General features: G+C 36.5%; 1 protein-coding gene across 4 annotated transcripts; it reads left to right on the top strand.

The window, feature by feature from the left end:
• The first annotated feature begins 1,766 nt into the window (after positions 1 to 1,766).
• Positions 1,767 to 17,457, top strand: LOC137392002 (nuclear receptor subfamily 2 group C member 2-like). 4 transcript variants are annotated; one of them, XM_068078583.1, is made up of 15 exons: positions 1,767 to 1,846; positions 4,040 to 4,286; positions 5,052 to 5,197; positions 5,608 to 5,721; positions 9,903 to 10,076; positions 10,918 to 11,096; positions 11,305 to 11,453; positions 11,566 to 11,621; positions 11,850 to 12,050; positions 12,614 to 12,951; positions 13,064 to 13,173; positions 13,296 to 13,452; positions 13,833 to 13,972; positions 15,117 to 15,254; positions 16,680 to 17,457. In XM_068078583.1, exons 2-15 carry the CDS (start codon positions 4,040 to 4,042, stop codon positions 16,961 to 16,963), a joined length of 2,433 nt encoding a protein of 810 aa, XP_067934684.1. In that variant the 5' UTR covers positions 1,767 to 1,846; the 3' UTR covers positions 16,964 to 17,457. The 4 variants fall into 4 exon arrangements, with proteins under 4 accessions (XP_067934684.1, XP_067934682.1, XP_067934685.1 ...); XM_068078581.1 differs by having other exon boundaries at positions 13,064 to 13,191; positions 16,680 to 17,455; XM_068078582.1 differs by having other exon boundaries at positions 1,781 to 1,846; positions 4,033 to 4,286; positions 13,064 to 13,191; positions 16,680 to 17,456.
• Positions 17,458 to 17,463: the final 6 nt, after the last annotated feature.

Raw genomic sequence — 17,463 nt, 5'->3', positions numbered from 1 at the left:
AGGTTGAAGTTTAAAGAGTATTTTATTCAGATAAAGCATAAGGCTCTGTGTGATGTTTCTGTTAAAGTACGGCAGTGTTCATTTTGACACATTAGTTTTAATGTTCTTCAGATACAATTCATTACATCACCTAGTTTTTCCTACCATTCTACAGAAAATCTATGTTTGACAAAATGAGTATTGTACTAGATATCAGGGGCTTCTCGGAATTTCTTCTCAACGACCTTCTGACTAACCAACTTGGATTACATAATTTTATTAAATTAATCATAAGTAAGTTGAAAAGCCTTTTATATACTAAAGACGTGCAGATGATACGTGAACTCGTGCAAAAGTGGGCTAAATAGTGCACTTCTTGTTGATGCAGTCAGTATGTAATTTGCTGTTTGCAGTACAATAATGCAACAAAACAGTGACTAAATAAGTTTTTTATTAATTAGTTCGTGCAACCACTTCGATTCTTCAAATAAACAGCAGTATTGAGGTTTTCATTCATATAGATACTATATGAATATAGCATATATAGATATGTATGCCGAACTTACACTGATAGACAGGGCCTAAGGAGTTTGCATTTTGTTTATTACCAAAATTAGTTCGTTTATAACTAAAAGTCAAAGATTTTGTTTTGCAAAATACGATCAATCAGCCTTATGAGCTAATAACTGAGCTAATTTTTTGGTCAGTGAATAGGCGCTACCAAAAAATAATACAGCATCAGTTTCCTCGTAGCCGCTCTACTTGAATATCATGAAAGGCACAAATTCTGATGCCCAAGTGTGAGAATAGGACTTGTATCACTCTAAAAGATTTACGTCATCTAGCCTAAATCCATATACACTGAAGGTAGCAATTCACCAAGGAATTAGTGTAACCTTAGCCCAAACGGCATACTAAACTTATTACATATTGACTTGAGCGTTACTCAGCTACCACGTTGTTAGTGGTAAACACACATACCTGCCAACTCTCACGCATTGGACGTGAGACTCATGCAATCACCCCAAAGAAAAAATGAAAATACGTGAGATTTTGCCCCAATTTTATATATACTATCATTGATACATCAATTGCCCCAAAACCAAATCTCACGCATTGCCCCACTCTTGGGTTGGCAGATCTGTAAACACATCGTTCATTCTTGCTTTTGGTAGTTTTGCTTAATTTAATCGCTGAAAACTGCAAAAACTCCTTTATGAAATCAAGGTATATTACAATGCTAAAGCCAACGTCTATATATGCAGTGTTGTAGATGTAGCGCATCAGTTTTTGTAACAACAGAAGTATGTCGTGGATGATGGGTAATACTAAGCGATTGTATACAAACTCTGCACGAATGTTGCAACAAGCGGTAGTCTAGATACCGACATACCTACACCAGGAGGCCTAAAGATCAATAAACTGCAACCCAGCCAATCCTTATAATCAAACCCATACTTCCATAGTAATAATCAGATAAGGCAGCCCCATTACTTTCTGGTTTTTTAAATATATTCCAACGACAAAGCCATGCCTGTTAAATTACAAATAGTTCAGCTTGCGTAATAAAATGCACATTTCAGCTACGTTTGCATCTAATAACAATTCTAAAAACGGCAATGTCTATTCTTTTTTAACAAATAAAACGTTATCAATTTAAGCACGTATGTGGGGCTTGGTATCATTCGTGCAAACTATCGCAAGCAGTGGCTAACGTCGAAAATGAGCATACAAAAGTTCACAATTGGCGTGAAAAAACGAGATAAATCACGTGACACGAACAAAAGTGTCAGGCTGGTGTCGCGAACTCTGACCTCCAGGGCAAAATTAGAATAAAATGTGGTGAAGGAAAAGGTTTCTCTCGAAGGTAGATCCGTGACAGCTAATAATTTTGTTTCTCTCTTTAGCATCTTTTATCATCAACTATTCACGATAAACCTCGTCGCCAAAACTTTATTTTCAGCATGAAAAAGGAAAGCTATGAACATATGGCGTATTACGAAGCAACCTTGCTGTCGAGAGAGACTCTTATGTTTTCTTCGCATATTTTCAACATGTTATGTAGATTTATCAGAGGTTAGGTCAATTTTGCATGCATATTGTTTGAGTAAGGCCAATTTGGATGTATAACTCAAACTAAAAACGCATTTCATGGCACTAGACGGCACTAAAAGGTTTGAACGCTACCCTTTGTTGGTTGGTTACTATTAGAAGTAATTTTTTTAGATGCATGCCAGTCTGAATGTCTTCTTTTCTGTCATGTCAAAAATCAACTTACATCTTTAGTCACTCACCATTACTTGTGCTAAAAAAGAATAGTTGAGTAAACTAATTCTTTTAAAATGTCAGCTAGGGCATAAAAACCAGAATTATTACTTGCTTGAAGCTGTGATTACATTAACCTGATGTTGTCATGAAGGTATTGAAACAATTCTATGTAGTCAATCAAGTTTAGATCAATATAATAATTTCTAAACAACGTTTAGATTAGATCAATGTTATTTCACCACTCTGCGGTAAAGGTAAAATAAGGAAAGCTATTTGCATTGAATTTGTTATTTATATTTTTTTTAAAAACAAAATATGATCTTCAAAAAAACTAGTTTATAATAATCTATTATAGGTCTGATGGCTTGCACCATAGCTATCCTGATGGTAATTGTTGAATGTGATGCCATGCATTTTTGAATTTGGCCTTTAGGCTTATCAGAGCAAAATAATATCGTAAGTCTAACATATATTAAAGATGATAAATGTTTTGGGTTCTGCAAATAACTATCATTTAGCCATGAATCCATCATTTAATTAACAAATTTAACTGTTTCTAAACTGGAAGCACCTGCATCTGTAAATAGTAGAAGTACAGACAGTTTTAACAAATGCCAAATTTCAAAACTCAAACAAAAGCTTGTTGTTTATGTACCTGCTTTTAGTATCAAGTGGATTTGCGAAGATTTACTGAAATATTTTGTACTTGTACAAATAAATTTTCACATTGGTGCATTAACTTGTGTTTGACTGTTTACATTTTTATACCATGTTGAAGTGCATTTTATTATGATTACACTGTATTTAGTACATATTTTCAACATTTTAGTTTATTAAACTTGCTTAAACTTGATTATATGTTTATGCTGAACTATTTTTTATTATAAATTGATATCGGTTGTGTCATATTTTTCGCTCGAGTTTATTTTGCAAATATCTAAATTATGTTAAAGGTAATCTGTGCATTAAAGGCATTCTAGATTTGAAGTTTTAAACAAATTGGTAAAAAGAATTTTGACGAGAAATCTGCTCTTTCCCATTCAACCAAACGTAAATTCAAGATCAATTTCAAACAGAGTCACTTTTTTCCATAACCACTCCTATGCGCTTCATATAAAATTGACAGTTTATTATGCGTATAATAATAAAATTAACCAACTAGTCACTCTTGACCCAATGCGCTATATATGTGACATTGAATGCAACTTGTATGACCCTATCAAGCGACTTATATGTAGCGCGTTAATTTTTTATTCACCGGTTCCTATGTCATGCGCTGCTGAACTGCTAATGCATAGAACAGGAAATCATCAAGCAGACATAAGAACAGTGGCAGCCAACCATGCATTATTTTTGCTTCAAGCACACTATAAGTTGTAATAAGTCACAATAAAGCTGTAAATTTATGTAGCTGCTTCTACTAGGCTATTCAGAGGAAACTTAGTATTTGCTGCTAGAGACTAATGTTTTACCGCTTTTGGTAGGAGTATCTAAAAGCTACAGCTTTTAGTGCTATGTTTTCAAACTATGGTACAACCAATACATTTTTAAATGAACTTCATTACCTTTTGGTAAATGAACTGGTTGACAAAAGCATGGGGTTTAGTCTTATGGCTTTATGCGATAGCTCTGCTAATATTCTGAGCAAAGTTCAGAAGGCTACAAACTGTACAAAATGTTTTTTAATCGTGTTTGCCAGACATGTTTGCTGTAAGTTTGTTCAAATTTAGTTTTATAACACCAAAATCAAGTATTATTTTTCAAGTATTTTTTTGTTTTACCGAGTGTTTAGATGGAGGCAGTTGCTCAGAATGGTTCCCCACCATCTACTGTCAATGAAAGCCCTTCTGTTCTGAGTTCTGGAAAGGTTGCATTACAACTTGCTAGCTCCCTAGAGGACGAAACACTTGCTATGAGTGTGGACTCAAAAGGTCCTACCGAACTATCTAATTCTGAGAGGATGGCCCAGGATGCCTTACCTACGGTCCCTCTTGAATCTATCAACTCTGCCACCAGTGGTACTACTCGGCTTCCCTCCGGTCTGTTGTGATTTGCTGATTATTCTTTATAAAATATTCTGCTCAAGATGTTTATGACCTAAAGTCATACGCGTGACAATGATATTAACAGCACACAATTTTACATACTGAATTTGCTTTCATGCTATGAGTAATAACCTGCAAAGTTTATTGAAGAGTTATCAAGTTACATAGGTTATTGGGCTCGCGAACAAGCTATATAAATTGTAGTGTGTTTTTATAAAAAAATATTTCCTTCAATGTGTAACAATTTTAACACGAGGCATATTTTACACTGAATTAACTTTTTGTGTTGAGGTTTGTTTTTATAACATACTAGTAACCTGGTGAGCTAGTGTGTCATGAAAGATTGTCAGATGTGCCAATAAAGCACAGAGAATACGTATTTACACAATTATTCACAGAAATCAAGAAGTAGTCGATTGGCGCAGGTATGAGAGTGCCAGTCTACCATCCAAAATTCACAAGTTTGAATCCCATTGACAGCAACATTTTTTCTAACCTCTTGGCGTGGCTTTCGACAGACCGACAAACAGACAAATCTTATTATAGTAAAGATTGTTAGTTGAACTATCTCTATAATATATCTGAATTAAGGCCTTGAAAGCTCTAAAATCTTGTTACTTTTTAAATGTCCCCCACAAAGATTTGGTTTCTTGCTAACAAACATTAGATAGTTAACAATACTTGATCCCTCCTAGTTAGTATCTTATAGGTAAGTAAAAGGAAGTGAACTAAATGAGTTATCCTGAGTTTCTTTAATAGATAGAGGGAAAAATGAAATGTTGGCTAATGCAGACCCTCCTGTTGAAGCTGTAACATCGTCTGCTACCACCCTTCAGAATTCTGAGAGCATCGCTAGCAGTGCAGCAAAGCAGCTCATCTCTATGACCAATCATTCCTCTAACTCGGTGGGTTCGCTAGCTGACAGTCTCATAACTACAGGATGGTTTCTACCTTGGAAATATTGCTATATATTTTCATGGCTTGCTAGTTCCATGCCAAGACATTTATTCTTATATGAACAGCCGTAGACAAACAGACCATTCATTCTACGATTATTTAAAATACCCAAGTATCGCTACACCCGTGAGGACATTGCTATTTTACATAATGGTGTAACCAGGACCTTTAACAAGGTGGTCAACTTCTGATTCAGTTGTTAACCAAATGTCTAAAGAAGTTTATGATTTTTTGCTCTCCGCGTATTGTTATTGGTCAATCATAGTTGAATAAAAAAATTTAAGAGTTGCATCATATCTGTTGTCTTGTTTTTTTTTCTGTCCTGGAAGTCTTAATGATTTTACTTTGTGTGTTCCAGGCCTTTAGTGGGAATGTAGCAAAGGCCAAGGGTCTGGGTAAAGAGTCACACTTGTTCGCTTCATCTTCATACAGTCCTAGCTCAGGGGCTGGACCTGCTGTCGGCAATGTTATGGTACGTGACACCCCTTAATTCAATTTTATAAGTTGTTGTAATACAGTCAACGGTGAAAGTTGTAAACTCCTATTGTATACTGTTGGTCTTCTGAATCAGTGTTTTACTACAAGGCATGCAAAGCCAAGTTGGTCTGCTGTTATTAATAATTTTAGTTTGTTTTCTAGTTGCTTTTAACCAAAGTTTTATATACATGCCTATGAGTATATGCATACATTGCTTAAATATGTATATATATGCATACGGAAATACGTATAAGTGTATACAAGTCTCGGTGTTTGTCTGTCCAGTTGAAGCGATAAAGTTTTAGCAACGAAATCACCTTTGTGCTGGATTTCAACTCGCGAAATTCAAGTCGCAAGTCTACTAACAAGCGCTTGTAACTACAAGGCTAAGTCGTTCTTATCTTGCCCATCACTTTTACTATATACTGTATATCCTTTTTGCGATTGCACACACTAAATGTGCACTTTTTATTATGAATTAATAAAGTGGGCCCTAGGGTTACGATTCCCCTGTTATAGGATTTTTTGGTCTTACTTATTGGAACACGATGCTTTTTTGTTAGTGCCATATGAGAACGAAAATTTTTTGCAACTATTTTCTGCCATACAATGTTAACAAAATATTCTATCAAAATCAAAATTTGGCAGTTGGTGTGCTAATTAACAAAGGTGACGATATGCTATTCGCCGAAATCATTCTCACAATGCCTGAAAGAGATCTGATGCTCTCTATCTCAGTTCAGCCTTATTTATTATAATCTAGAGTGAAAACGAATTTGAAACAGATAAGTGATGGCCTAAGACAAAGTTGAAGTTTGGTTTAGTAAAATACATACAAAAACTTAGCTTCAAGTATGTGTTTAAGCTAAATTCATTCAAGTTAAATTGAACGTTCATTTCATATGTCTGCCTCGAAGGTAAGAACTCTCCCATGGTACGTACTGCTGCTACTGCAGATAGTACATTGTAATGTCACATTTTATTGCAGATTGTAACCACTAAATACACTGAAGTTACTGTAGGCAACTATAATTCTAAGGTTAATTTTTTATTTTGTTACTAATCTATAATATGTACAGTACGTATAAGAAATTTTGATGATTTTTACCTGGTGGTGTTTGCATTAGATAATTACTATAAGTTTCTATACTACTCTATACTGTATTTTTGTTTTACGATGCCAACACTTAAACGAATTTAAATTATATAATTGAATACCAAATTATTTTTCATTGTAATCACAGCAAAACAGACTTTATTTAGCCATTACTTGCTAATTATTTTACATTTGCATTTAAACACTTGTGCAGTTGTTTTATTTTTTTTCTTAATTTATTTCAACTGCTCAAAACCCTTTTTTATGGTTTGAAGTTTAAAAAGTTACAGCTGTTTGAAAAGCTGCCTAATCCGTTCCAAAATGTTTCCAAACTCACACTTTTGGCCCTTCAAAATGGAAAAGCTAAACTCAGATTTTAATTTATTGGCTGTACAGGAATCACAGTATTATTTGTTTATATCAACAACTTTTCTCCTTCTTCATATCACTTCCACTTGGTTTATGCTCCATGATTGCTGTAATTTTACGGTAATTTATGGGAAGCGCACACCTCCAACCTCAATTTACAACGATTTGTTTATTTTTCCCTAACAGCAAGGTCTATTCTGCAAAGGAAAAGTAATAAAAGATACTTTATATGTCTACACTAAAGTAAAACAAAAAAATATTTTTACTATAATAACTGCTATCTGTTCGTTTGTCTAGTTGTTAACAAGGTTCAATGTTAAGAGAGAAAATAGCTCTCGACGTTGCTCCAACTCGTGACATTCAGTAAGGTCGACTGACACTCTTATGACCTGCATCAATTGGTCACCTTTAAGTATTTCTTATAATTGTGCGGCTACTTATTATCTGTGGTTTATCGACGCACCTGACTATCTAATAGCGATCTAGACTGCCAAGGTGCGTGTGTATATATATATATACCCTATATGTGTGTATGTATATGTATACATGTGTGTATGTATATGTATTCATGTGTGTATGTATATAACATTGGTTGGAAGCACCTATTGAATATTTATAGGTACTTCTATCCATATAAATATACATACCGAAAGCTAAGTACAAACTATTCTGTAAACTATTTATAGACTTAGCTCCATACTTCATGTCAAGCGCTTTTAATTATTTTTACTTAAATAATTATCTTTTAGATATATATTTGCTTCACCAATGGTTTACATGTATATATGTACATATATACATGTATATATGTACATATATACAACTGTATATCCTGTAAAACTTTTATTTGAACGTCATGGCGCTCTATTTTTCAACCCTTCCCTTAAAGTGGTGCCTTATTAGAGGTGACGGTCAAATAAAGGGTGGCGTTGTATTTTTTTAAACACTTCGTCAGAATGGTGAGAATAGAAATCTAACTCATTCACGAGCGAATTGAATGTCTTCTATACTTGTACTCTACTTTGGCGGTGCAGCATTAACCATTTTGGACGCAAGAAATTTGCTAACTTACCTCCAACTTATAGATTTTTAGATAAATGTGTGCGAGGAATCTGATACATGTCTCTACCAGTTGTTATCTATTGCTTGCAATTGCCCAATGATGATCTTATAACCTGCGTTGCAATTTGTTGGAGTTTTAAAGTTTTTTATTTCATTTTAAATTTGAAGGCATATTTTTATAACTATAATTAACAGGGTTGCGTACAACCTCATTGCACTCATCGATATGTTTGTTACAGCTCGCAGCCAAAATTGGCTTTTTATATGCGATAGAAGAGAAGTTCGATTGTCGATCCGTTGTAATCTGAGTTCAGATTACGGCAATCATGCTATCAAATAGTATGCTATAAATATGCAAATTTATAAGCTTCATAATAATTATAATAATCTATCCAATGCTGCAAATATATATTTTCAAGAACAAGTGATATAAACAAACCATACTTATAATACATGTAACAACAATAATTAACATTTTAAAAAAACAAATGCTAACATTTTAAAAACAAAAATATTAGCATCGTTTACTCGGCCAGTTGTGTTCTGATTGTTGCTTCTGTTTAGAACTATTTCATATTTTTCTGGCTGTTCAATACTTTCCACAATGTCGCTGACCTCAAACCGTCTTCTGCTGTGTTGAGTTAGTCGATATTAGCGTCTCATCAATTTTTTAGCAGAGCGAAACTTTTTACGTGATACTCTTTTGAATAGAAATTTCTAGTGCAATTACAGAGAAACCGTGTGTAATCCAAATAGCCTCAAAATGTTAGCCTCCAAACAGTAGTAGTACATTTTTCATCGTAAATGTGAAAACATTTTCACACATACATCGAAGTATTAAGACTGCGTTAAAAAAAGGAACTACTATTGGCCTGATACAGCTATTAATTATTTTTAGGGTGTTGCAATCAAAGTTTCTAACAAAAACACCTAAAGAGTTGGAAAAGGGACTTCGATATGAACCGAAACACCGAATGAATTAATTGCTATTGATGTATTCGAGTCATTATTAGTATGGTTTCGTGGATACTTTTCTACTGATCATTTACTATTACCGGTCTGCAAAGGTTAAGAATGTCAAATAGTATCGATTAAGTAGAAGTGGCGTTCAAACAGAAATGGCGCTCAAATAAAGGGTGGCGCTCTATTTTTTAAACCTTATCGGCGATCAAATAGAGGTGGCGCTCAAATAGAAGTGGCACTCAAATAGAGGTGGCGCTCAAATACAGGTGGCGCTCAAATACAGGCGGCGCTCAAATACAGGCGGCGCTCAAATACAGGCGGCGCTCAAATACAGGCGGCGCTCAAATACAGGCGGCGCTCAAATACAGGCGGCGCTCAAATACAGGCGGCACTCAAATACAGGTTTTACGGTATATTATACAGTTGATGAATATATATATATATATATATATCTATATACATGTATATATGCATCATCTGTATGAGTATAGCTTTGCAGCCAGTGGCTGTTCATTTTCATTGTTAGACGCCTTTGGTGGCTAATTGTTTATCCCTATTCCTGATTAAGGACTCTTTACAAAGAAGAGTGTTGCAACTCCAGTATATGATTTACCATGCATGTTCATGTCAGCAATACTTGCCTCAACATTAACAGTACTTGCAAGAACCAACCTCCTCTTTTACAGGTAATAGATTCCTCACATGTCAACCCCCAAATGTTAGCAGCTCTCCAGCCAGTTGCGCTGCAAGATGGTAAGTTAGTAGCTGTCACCCCATTGGCTGCTGGTGACGGCACGCTACAAGCAATATCTCTCGCTCACATCAGCGCCCAGGCACCATCTCTTCAACAGACTACCACAGTTAGTTGTTCATATAGACTTTCTAGGGGAAGTTATGTCTATTTATATCACATAGGGACACTATAAAAGACCTTGAGCTAATAATACATCTATGGATTGTAGTTGTAGATAAATTGGTTCAAATGCTACCCTTTGTTGTTGGTTACTATTATAAACTGTTTGTTCTGTATGAGATGCATACCAAGCTAAAAGTCTTCACTTCTGTCATCTCAAAATAACTACCGGTGTTTGTCACTCACCATTAATATGTCCTGAGAGAAAATATGCGGTGAGCCTACAACACGCACTACTTAAATTTTTCATCATCAAATGGATAAACATTAATCAAATTAAAGATGTTTATATATACACATGTCTGTCAACTGACTGACTGGCAAACTGTAGTAAATAATTCCCTTGCTTACCTTTTGTTATCCTTTATCAAACAACTAATCAAGTTTCTATTGCCACTTCTACAAATTCTAGGTCCGTATCTAATCGTTATGTTGTCACTTAGCGGAGCTAGCAGTTAAAGGTCAAAGATTTAAAGAGAGCCGAGAGACCGTAATGCTTTATAGAGGTGTGTCATCGTTATACTCGCCGAGTGTGAGGCAGCTTTCATTGTAAAGGTCAGATTAAAGGTCGGATAGGCAAACTCGATGCCTCCTAAATGTTGTACCTCGAGAGCAGAATAGGTTTGGTAAGGGGCAAGACAGGCATTGTACATCGGACACATATGCGCGCGCTAGATTGTTTACGTGTTAATTTGACTTTACTCCGCATGTGTCACCGGACTAGCTGTTGTACGGGCAAAGTTTATTCTTTTATTTTCGTTGACCAAATCAGCACCTTTCGATTGTAGGGCAATACATCTGATACTACAGACGGGACTCTTACTATAAATACTCCAAGTTTCACATCTGCTTCACACAAGCCGGGAGGTCAAAGGATGTCGGCGTCATTTGATGCCGTTTATGAGCCATGCTTGGTCTGTGGTGACAGGGCATCTGGCCGGCATTACGGAGTCGTCTCTTGTGAAGGGTAAGTAAGTCTAGTCTTAAGTTAGATTTTTTCTATTGATTTCCTTTATGGTGATTTGTTCAGACAATCGCCTGTCTCCTTTCATTTCGACTGTATGATATGTGTAAAGATCAGCTCCCATCTCCTTTTATTTTGACTGTATGATATGTGTAAAGACCATGTTAGGTTACTCAAACATTGACCATCTCCCATCTTCGTGATATGTTAGGTGCAAAGGCTTCTTCAAGAGGAGCATTCGGAAACGGCTTGGCTATGTTTGTCGGGGTATGAAAGAGTGTGTCGTGGACAAGCATCAGAGGAATAGGTGTCAGTACTGCCGCCTTCAGAAGTGTATAGCAGCTGGAATGAAACCAGAATGTATGTAATTTTAGAATTCTGTTAGCTTAACCAACCTTGTGGATTAGGGAGAGTCATGGTCACACTTGATCTCTATTATTTCAAATTCACACCTAATCTGTTAATCTTGCAGCGGTTCAGTCTGAGCGAAAGGCACCAACAGATGTATTTGATGGTAGCTTATATAAGGTAAGCGAATGTGATTAAATGCAATTGCTTGTCATTGTCTCCACCTAGCCACTCCTTCCTTGTGGTTCCTTGCATCCTTATTCATCATGGCTTTTTTGAGTGTCATTTGCCTGCAGTTCTCATTATGTTGTACGAGTTGCATAACCCATCCAGGTGTTGCTCACGCTTGTGTGAGTCAGCTGAAGTTATCTCCCTATTGGTTAATGCAATTTTGTTATTTTGACAAAGAGTGCAGGTGACTATGGGCCTCAGTCTCAATTGATGACGAGTAGAGATGTGTCGGTGAAAGAGCATATGTCACTAGGCCAGATGCACCACCATGCTGGTGCAGAGCTGGGTACGGGGGATAGCAGCTATTATAGTGCATATAATAATGCTGAACACGTGCCCACTAGCCAGCATACGGGCCTATCTATGCAATGTGGCAAGGTACACTCTCTCAGCTCCCGCATGCCTAGTTATCCCGCATGCTGCGCATTGACTCCCGTTCTCTTTTGGATAGCTCACACATCTGCAGCCACACTTGTAGATTTATGCATTTACTATTCTAGTCCAATGAACTGTTGAATATTTCTCTGTGACCATGCATAAAAGTAGGACGCCTTTCATTGTAGCCATGCTCTATACCGTTCCGCCACTCCTAGGAATCTTTGTAATCAAGTTCTCGCATTCTCATTGCACGATAATTACAAGTGATTGTAATACTTGTAACACGCTTCCAGTTAACTGTTTGCTGTTTCTGAATTTACCCTCTCTTGTCTAAATGCATGTACTAACATTGACAAAAACTCACTGCATAATAGAATTAACAAGGTGGTAGGTCATTAATAATTGCTTAACACCACAATAACTTTTGTTAGATATGGTCTTCAGCATAGCTTTTGGAAGTTTGGTAAGTGTGGTAATTCTTTGTTTTTGCAAACAGTCATTTGCAGCAAACCAAAAAAATGTTATTCATTCATGGGCAGGTAATTCCAGCGATTACTTCACAGGTAGAGGATGGGGTGAGCTTGAGTCAGCAGGTTTCTCATCAGGCCAGCGGTAAATCTGTAACAGATGGCTTACTCGCCAATCTCCAGGAGAGGCTGGTGGAGACAGAATCAGGATTCAGCATACTGAGTAACAGCGCGAGTAACACAGACTTGAGAACCTTGGCTGACCTCGCCACCATGGGAGAGAAGGCTAATGCGATGCATAGCACTGGTCGCCTCACTGACCGTACCTTCACATCGTTGGCAGGCAATGGAACTGGAGATGATGACTTTTCTAGAAATAGCATTTCTAGTGACACCACCAATGCTCAGGAAAACATAGCTAGAGCTTTTGATAGGTTAGATTCTGTAACATCAGTTCATCGTTTTCATTTCAAGATTGCTTTCTGTGAGCATTATTTAAAACTAGATGGAATTTGTGTGATCGCTTCTCTGGGGTCCTTGTTGTAGCTTGACTAAAGCTGTGAATCCAAGTGAAGTGGTAGCCAGTGGTAGTAGTACCGAAGCTTTGACGACCAACATTCTCTCCAATACATTACCAACTTCAGCTGCTTCCTCCGGTACATATCAATATGATGGTTAGTTTTAACTGTTTATTGCTTTGCTGTCGAGAGAATTTTTATTATTGGTTATTTGGGAACTACTCTCTTTGCTCAAGTAAAATGGTATTTGATGTTTGCAGGCCAGTTACTGGCAGAGCAGAATTTCCAGTTTAGTCTTACAGCTCCCTCGCCCCTGCCTTCTTACCTCAACGTCAACTTCATATCAGAAAGCGCTTCCCGATTGCTTTTCCTAGCTCTTCATTGGGCGCAGGGTGTGTCAGCCTTTTCTATTCTCAGGTAAATATCACTCTGCTAGACAGGCTCATGCTACTTTTTACAATTGTCTTAGTAGGATTGTGTACTGTGAGTGAACTCTTATATTTCTCTCCACGATAGCAATAGAAGTTATCCATTTTGTGGTTTAGGTTCATAACCTTGCAAATAATTGTTGTTATTTTGAGCAGTTGTTTGGTGATGTGTTATCCGAGCTGTCGTCTTTTGGCGAGGCAATAACAACCGCTGCAATGTTGTTATGTCAGCATTGGCTACTAGCTGTTTGTGTGATGCTCTCATGGTTGTTGCTGAACTTGCTGCATTTAATCGAACATTATTTGGTAGAATTTCATCTTCAATTTACGCTGCATTATTATAACAAATGCTTATGCTTTTTTTTACAGCACGGAGTTACAAACCAACCTCGTCAGAAATTGCTGGTGCGAGTTGTTCGTTCTGGGTCTGGCTCAACATTCGGAGACCATGTCCCTCTTTACTATTTTAGCAGCCATTGTCAACCATCTGCAGAATAGTGTGGCACAGGGTGTGTATAGCTTCACTTCTAAACGTTGTTTGTTGGCCTAGCTAATACGTGTGCTAAATCACATTTGTAGGCACACTTGGGGATGGTTGCGGGTACTTGATATGTTGGGTGTCTGAGTTCCAATCGTGTATCTATCACAGCTGTAGGAGAATTATGCAGTTTAGGGTGCTTGATAGTATGTAAGCACCAAGTCATGGAGACTTCGGTGTGTATGCATGTCTCTTCGATGTATTATAAATATTTAATATTTGTAACTAACTGCCTGTATAACGGAAAAGTTCAGTAAATGCTGGAAATGTGGTTATTGGATTTATGCATAAATTTGTCTGCATCAATAAAGCAATTCATTCATCATTGAATTTGGTATGTAGAGGATAACATTCATACATATGGGTATACCAACATCTCAACGATTGCCCATCGCATACCGTCAGTCAATGGCATCTTTTCATGATGTATACCTTTAGAAACATGAATCACCTGGTTCTCCTGAAGTCTATCAATTATTTTAAGAAGTTTAGGCTCGGTTGGTTATTTATTTTTGAAAAAATGTTGATGGCTACCAGTAAGCAAGAACGCTGTTTAACTCCTTTTAACACAATTTTATAAGACAAACACCTGAAATTACACAATGCCTTGCCTGTGAAAATTGCAACATTTCTACTAGTGAAAATAAACATAATGCAGCATTGAGGATTTGATATGGAACTGTTGGACACTATTGTAGAGTTGCATGAACTTATTTTCAAGCTTTGTAATTTATGAACTGTTTTTGTTGTGCATAGACAGTGATCGTAAAAATCTAATCAGTTTACTTTTAAATAATTAGTTGCATAATTTGTAATTAACTGCATTTAGTCCATATTTTCCCTAATCTCGATGATTTTCACAGAGCTTATCTTGCGACTAGCTTAATCAGTGTAACATTGTGATGTTAAAGTTATCATCTCATCACCATTTTATCAAACAGCTTTCAAAGACATTTATCAAGAGAAAGAGAAACTTCCAGTTTTCATGATTGCACATTTAAATACATGTACTGCAATGCAATTGTGTTAAAAAAATGCCTAACATGCCAAACTGACCAAGTTTGTTTGTGCACGAGTCTATTATGGGTGTCTTATTTCGTTGCTATTGGCTGCAGGTAAGCTGAGTGCAGAGCGTGTCAAAGATGTAATGGATCATATTATTCGTCTGCAAGAACTTATACAAAGACTACAAAAACTACATATTGACAACGTGGAGTATGCATACCTGCGGGCTTTAGTCTTATTCTCTACAGGTGGGTGTCAAAGCATAAGTTTATTTTTATGAATTGCATATATTTGTTATTCTCCGGCCAAAGGTTGACTTGCAACAAAATTTACATTACAGTTATTTGGTATCAAAATGTTCACCATATCTTACTCTGCTGTGTTGTAGGTGCAAAATATGTGGAAATGTAATTAAAAGCTTTTAAAAACTCGAAAACGAACAGTTAATCGCAGCCATCATGAAAACGCTATAGTTTGGAATCTCTTTATTTCGATGACGAGCTCAAACATTGTGGTTATTGTTTTGATACACGATGTTATCACATGAAATTGAAAGCCAATAAAAGGCTCGATATAAAACATCTCGTAACACTAGTTTATGACAAACACTTCGGGTTCTACTGAAAAGCCCATATCAAATATATAGATGCTCGCTACTTTACAGTTTCGTTTCAGCCTGTTCTAATCATCTAATCGTAATCTGATCATGTGACCCATACTTCCTGCCAAATGGCGCGAACAATTTCTGCAGCATTTTTCGACTATCACAGGTGGCCAACAGGCTAGGCTCCTAATGTTTATCAAAGGTTGATATACACTCCTTCGAGCTAAGGTTAAAAAATTAAACAAATTTTTACGGTAGGTTTTGAGATATCAGTGCTCAAAGTGACAGCATTACAATGATGTTGAAATAGACGCATAAGGACAATAGACATGGTTTTATTGAATGCGTAAAGTATATTTGTGAAAATATTTCGATGAATGAGGTTGCACGAAAGTGTAAACAGAAGCCATCGTGTTCAGCTACGTCCCATTTGAGCCGTTTTGGAAAGGGATTCCAATCTATGGCGTTTTTGTAATGGCTGCGATTAAATGTTCGTTTTTGAGCTTTTAAGAGCTTGTAATCACATTTCCACATATTTTACACCTACAACACAGCAGAGTAAAACATGCTAAATCTTATGATACCAAATAACTGTAATGTGAATTTTGTTGCAAGTCAACCTTTAAATGGCATCGGTAAAGTGACACGCTTGGGCTGAGTTTAAACTGGGAGGCAGTGGCGAGTGAGTTACTCACCTGCGACCATATAGGGGTAGATTGTGGATGCTAAAATAAAGCTTATCTCTATCATCACAGCTTTCAAAATAGCCAGCGTCAAAGTTGAACCGCAACGGCCGGCGAGTCTGATACAGATTATGATCAGAATAAACTCGGAATGTTGGAAGAGTGAATATTTTATCCAATAAAGTTTACATAAGTTCACTTTTTTGTCTTGCAATTTATAACGTTTTAAAATGTCTCTTATAATATGGTTCCCTTATATGTTGGTTAGGTACAGAAATACACCATGGAATTTTGGCTGTACTCTATGATGCAGACAATGGTACTCTATCATTTCCTGTCAGAGCAAGATGTATTCTACATTATAGTTGCTATATCCATACTTCTAGATCACATTGGATCGAGTAACACAATTCACTTAGAAAAATATCAGGAGAAAGCCCATGTGGAGCTAAACGAGCATTGCAGACGAAGCAGTGCTGGGAGCACGAGACTAGCTTCTCTGTTGTTGAGGCTACCGAGTCTTCGTATTATATCTCCTCAAATCATGGAGGAGCTGTTTTTTGCTGGACTAATCGGAAATGTGCAGATAGACAGTATCATCCCCTATATATTGCGCATGGAACCCACACAGTACAATGTACAATTCACTTCCTTATCCAATAGCGCGTAAGTGTACATGTCGTTCTATCAGTGTCATCTGTTTATGCATTTACTTCCACAGGTGCTTGCAAATATAGGCATAGGCTATATTATTAAATTTTAATTCCTTTTTATGATGCTATATTTAATTTGTATGCTGCAAGTCTTTTTCTACTCTACCATTATAGTATTCTGTCATGTACGTGTAATCTCATACCATTGTTTTAATCATGTGTATACAGTAGTACATGGACTGCTGCAATTACCACTGTACAGCTGCACATTCTAGCTAGAAGCTTGTAATTAATCGCAGAAAATGTTGCAAATAAAACAACTATTGTCATACAATAAAAATAAAACATCAATGAGGGCTTTTCCATTAAACCTCGTCTGAGAACACAATCATACTAGAACGTAGCCATGGAAACCTTCACATGTTGGAACTTCCATCACTTAATTTTTCCTTTGTAACCGGTACCCGATATTACCTATGATACACACTGGATAACTTTTTTATCACATTCCCTGACT

Source organism: Watersipora subatra, chromosome 3 (genome assembly GCF_963576615.1).
Source record: "Watersipora subatra chromosome 3, tzWatSuba1.1, whole genome shotgun sequence".
In the NCBI taxonomy this organism is placed as follows: Eukaryota; Metazoa; Bryozoa; class Gymnolaemata; order Cheilostomatida; family Watersiporidae; genus Watersipora; species Watersipora subatra.
This window is presented reverse-complemented; position numbering and strand designations above follow the sequence as displayed.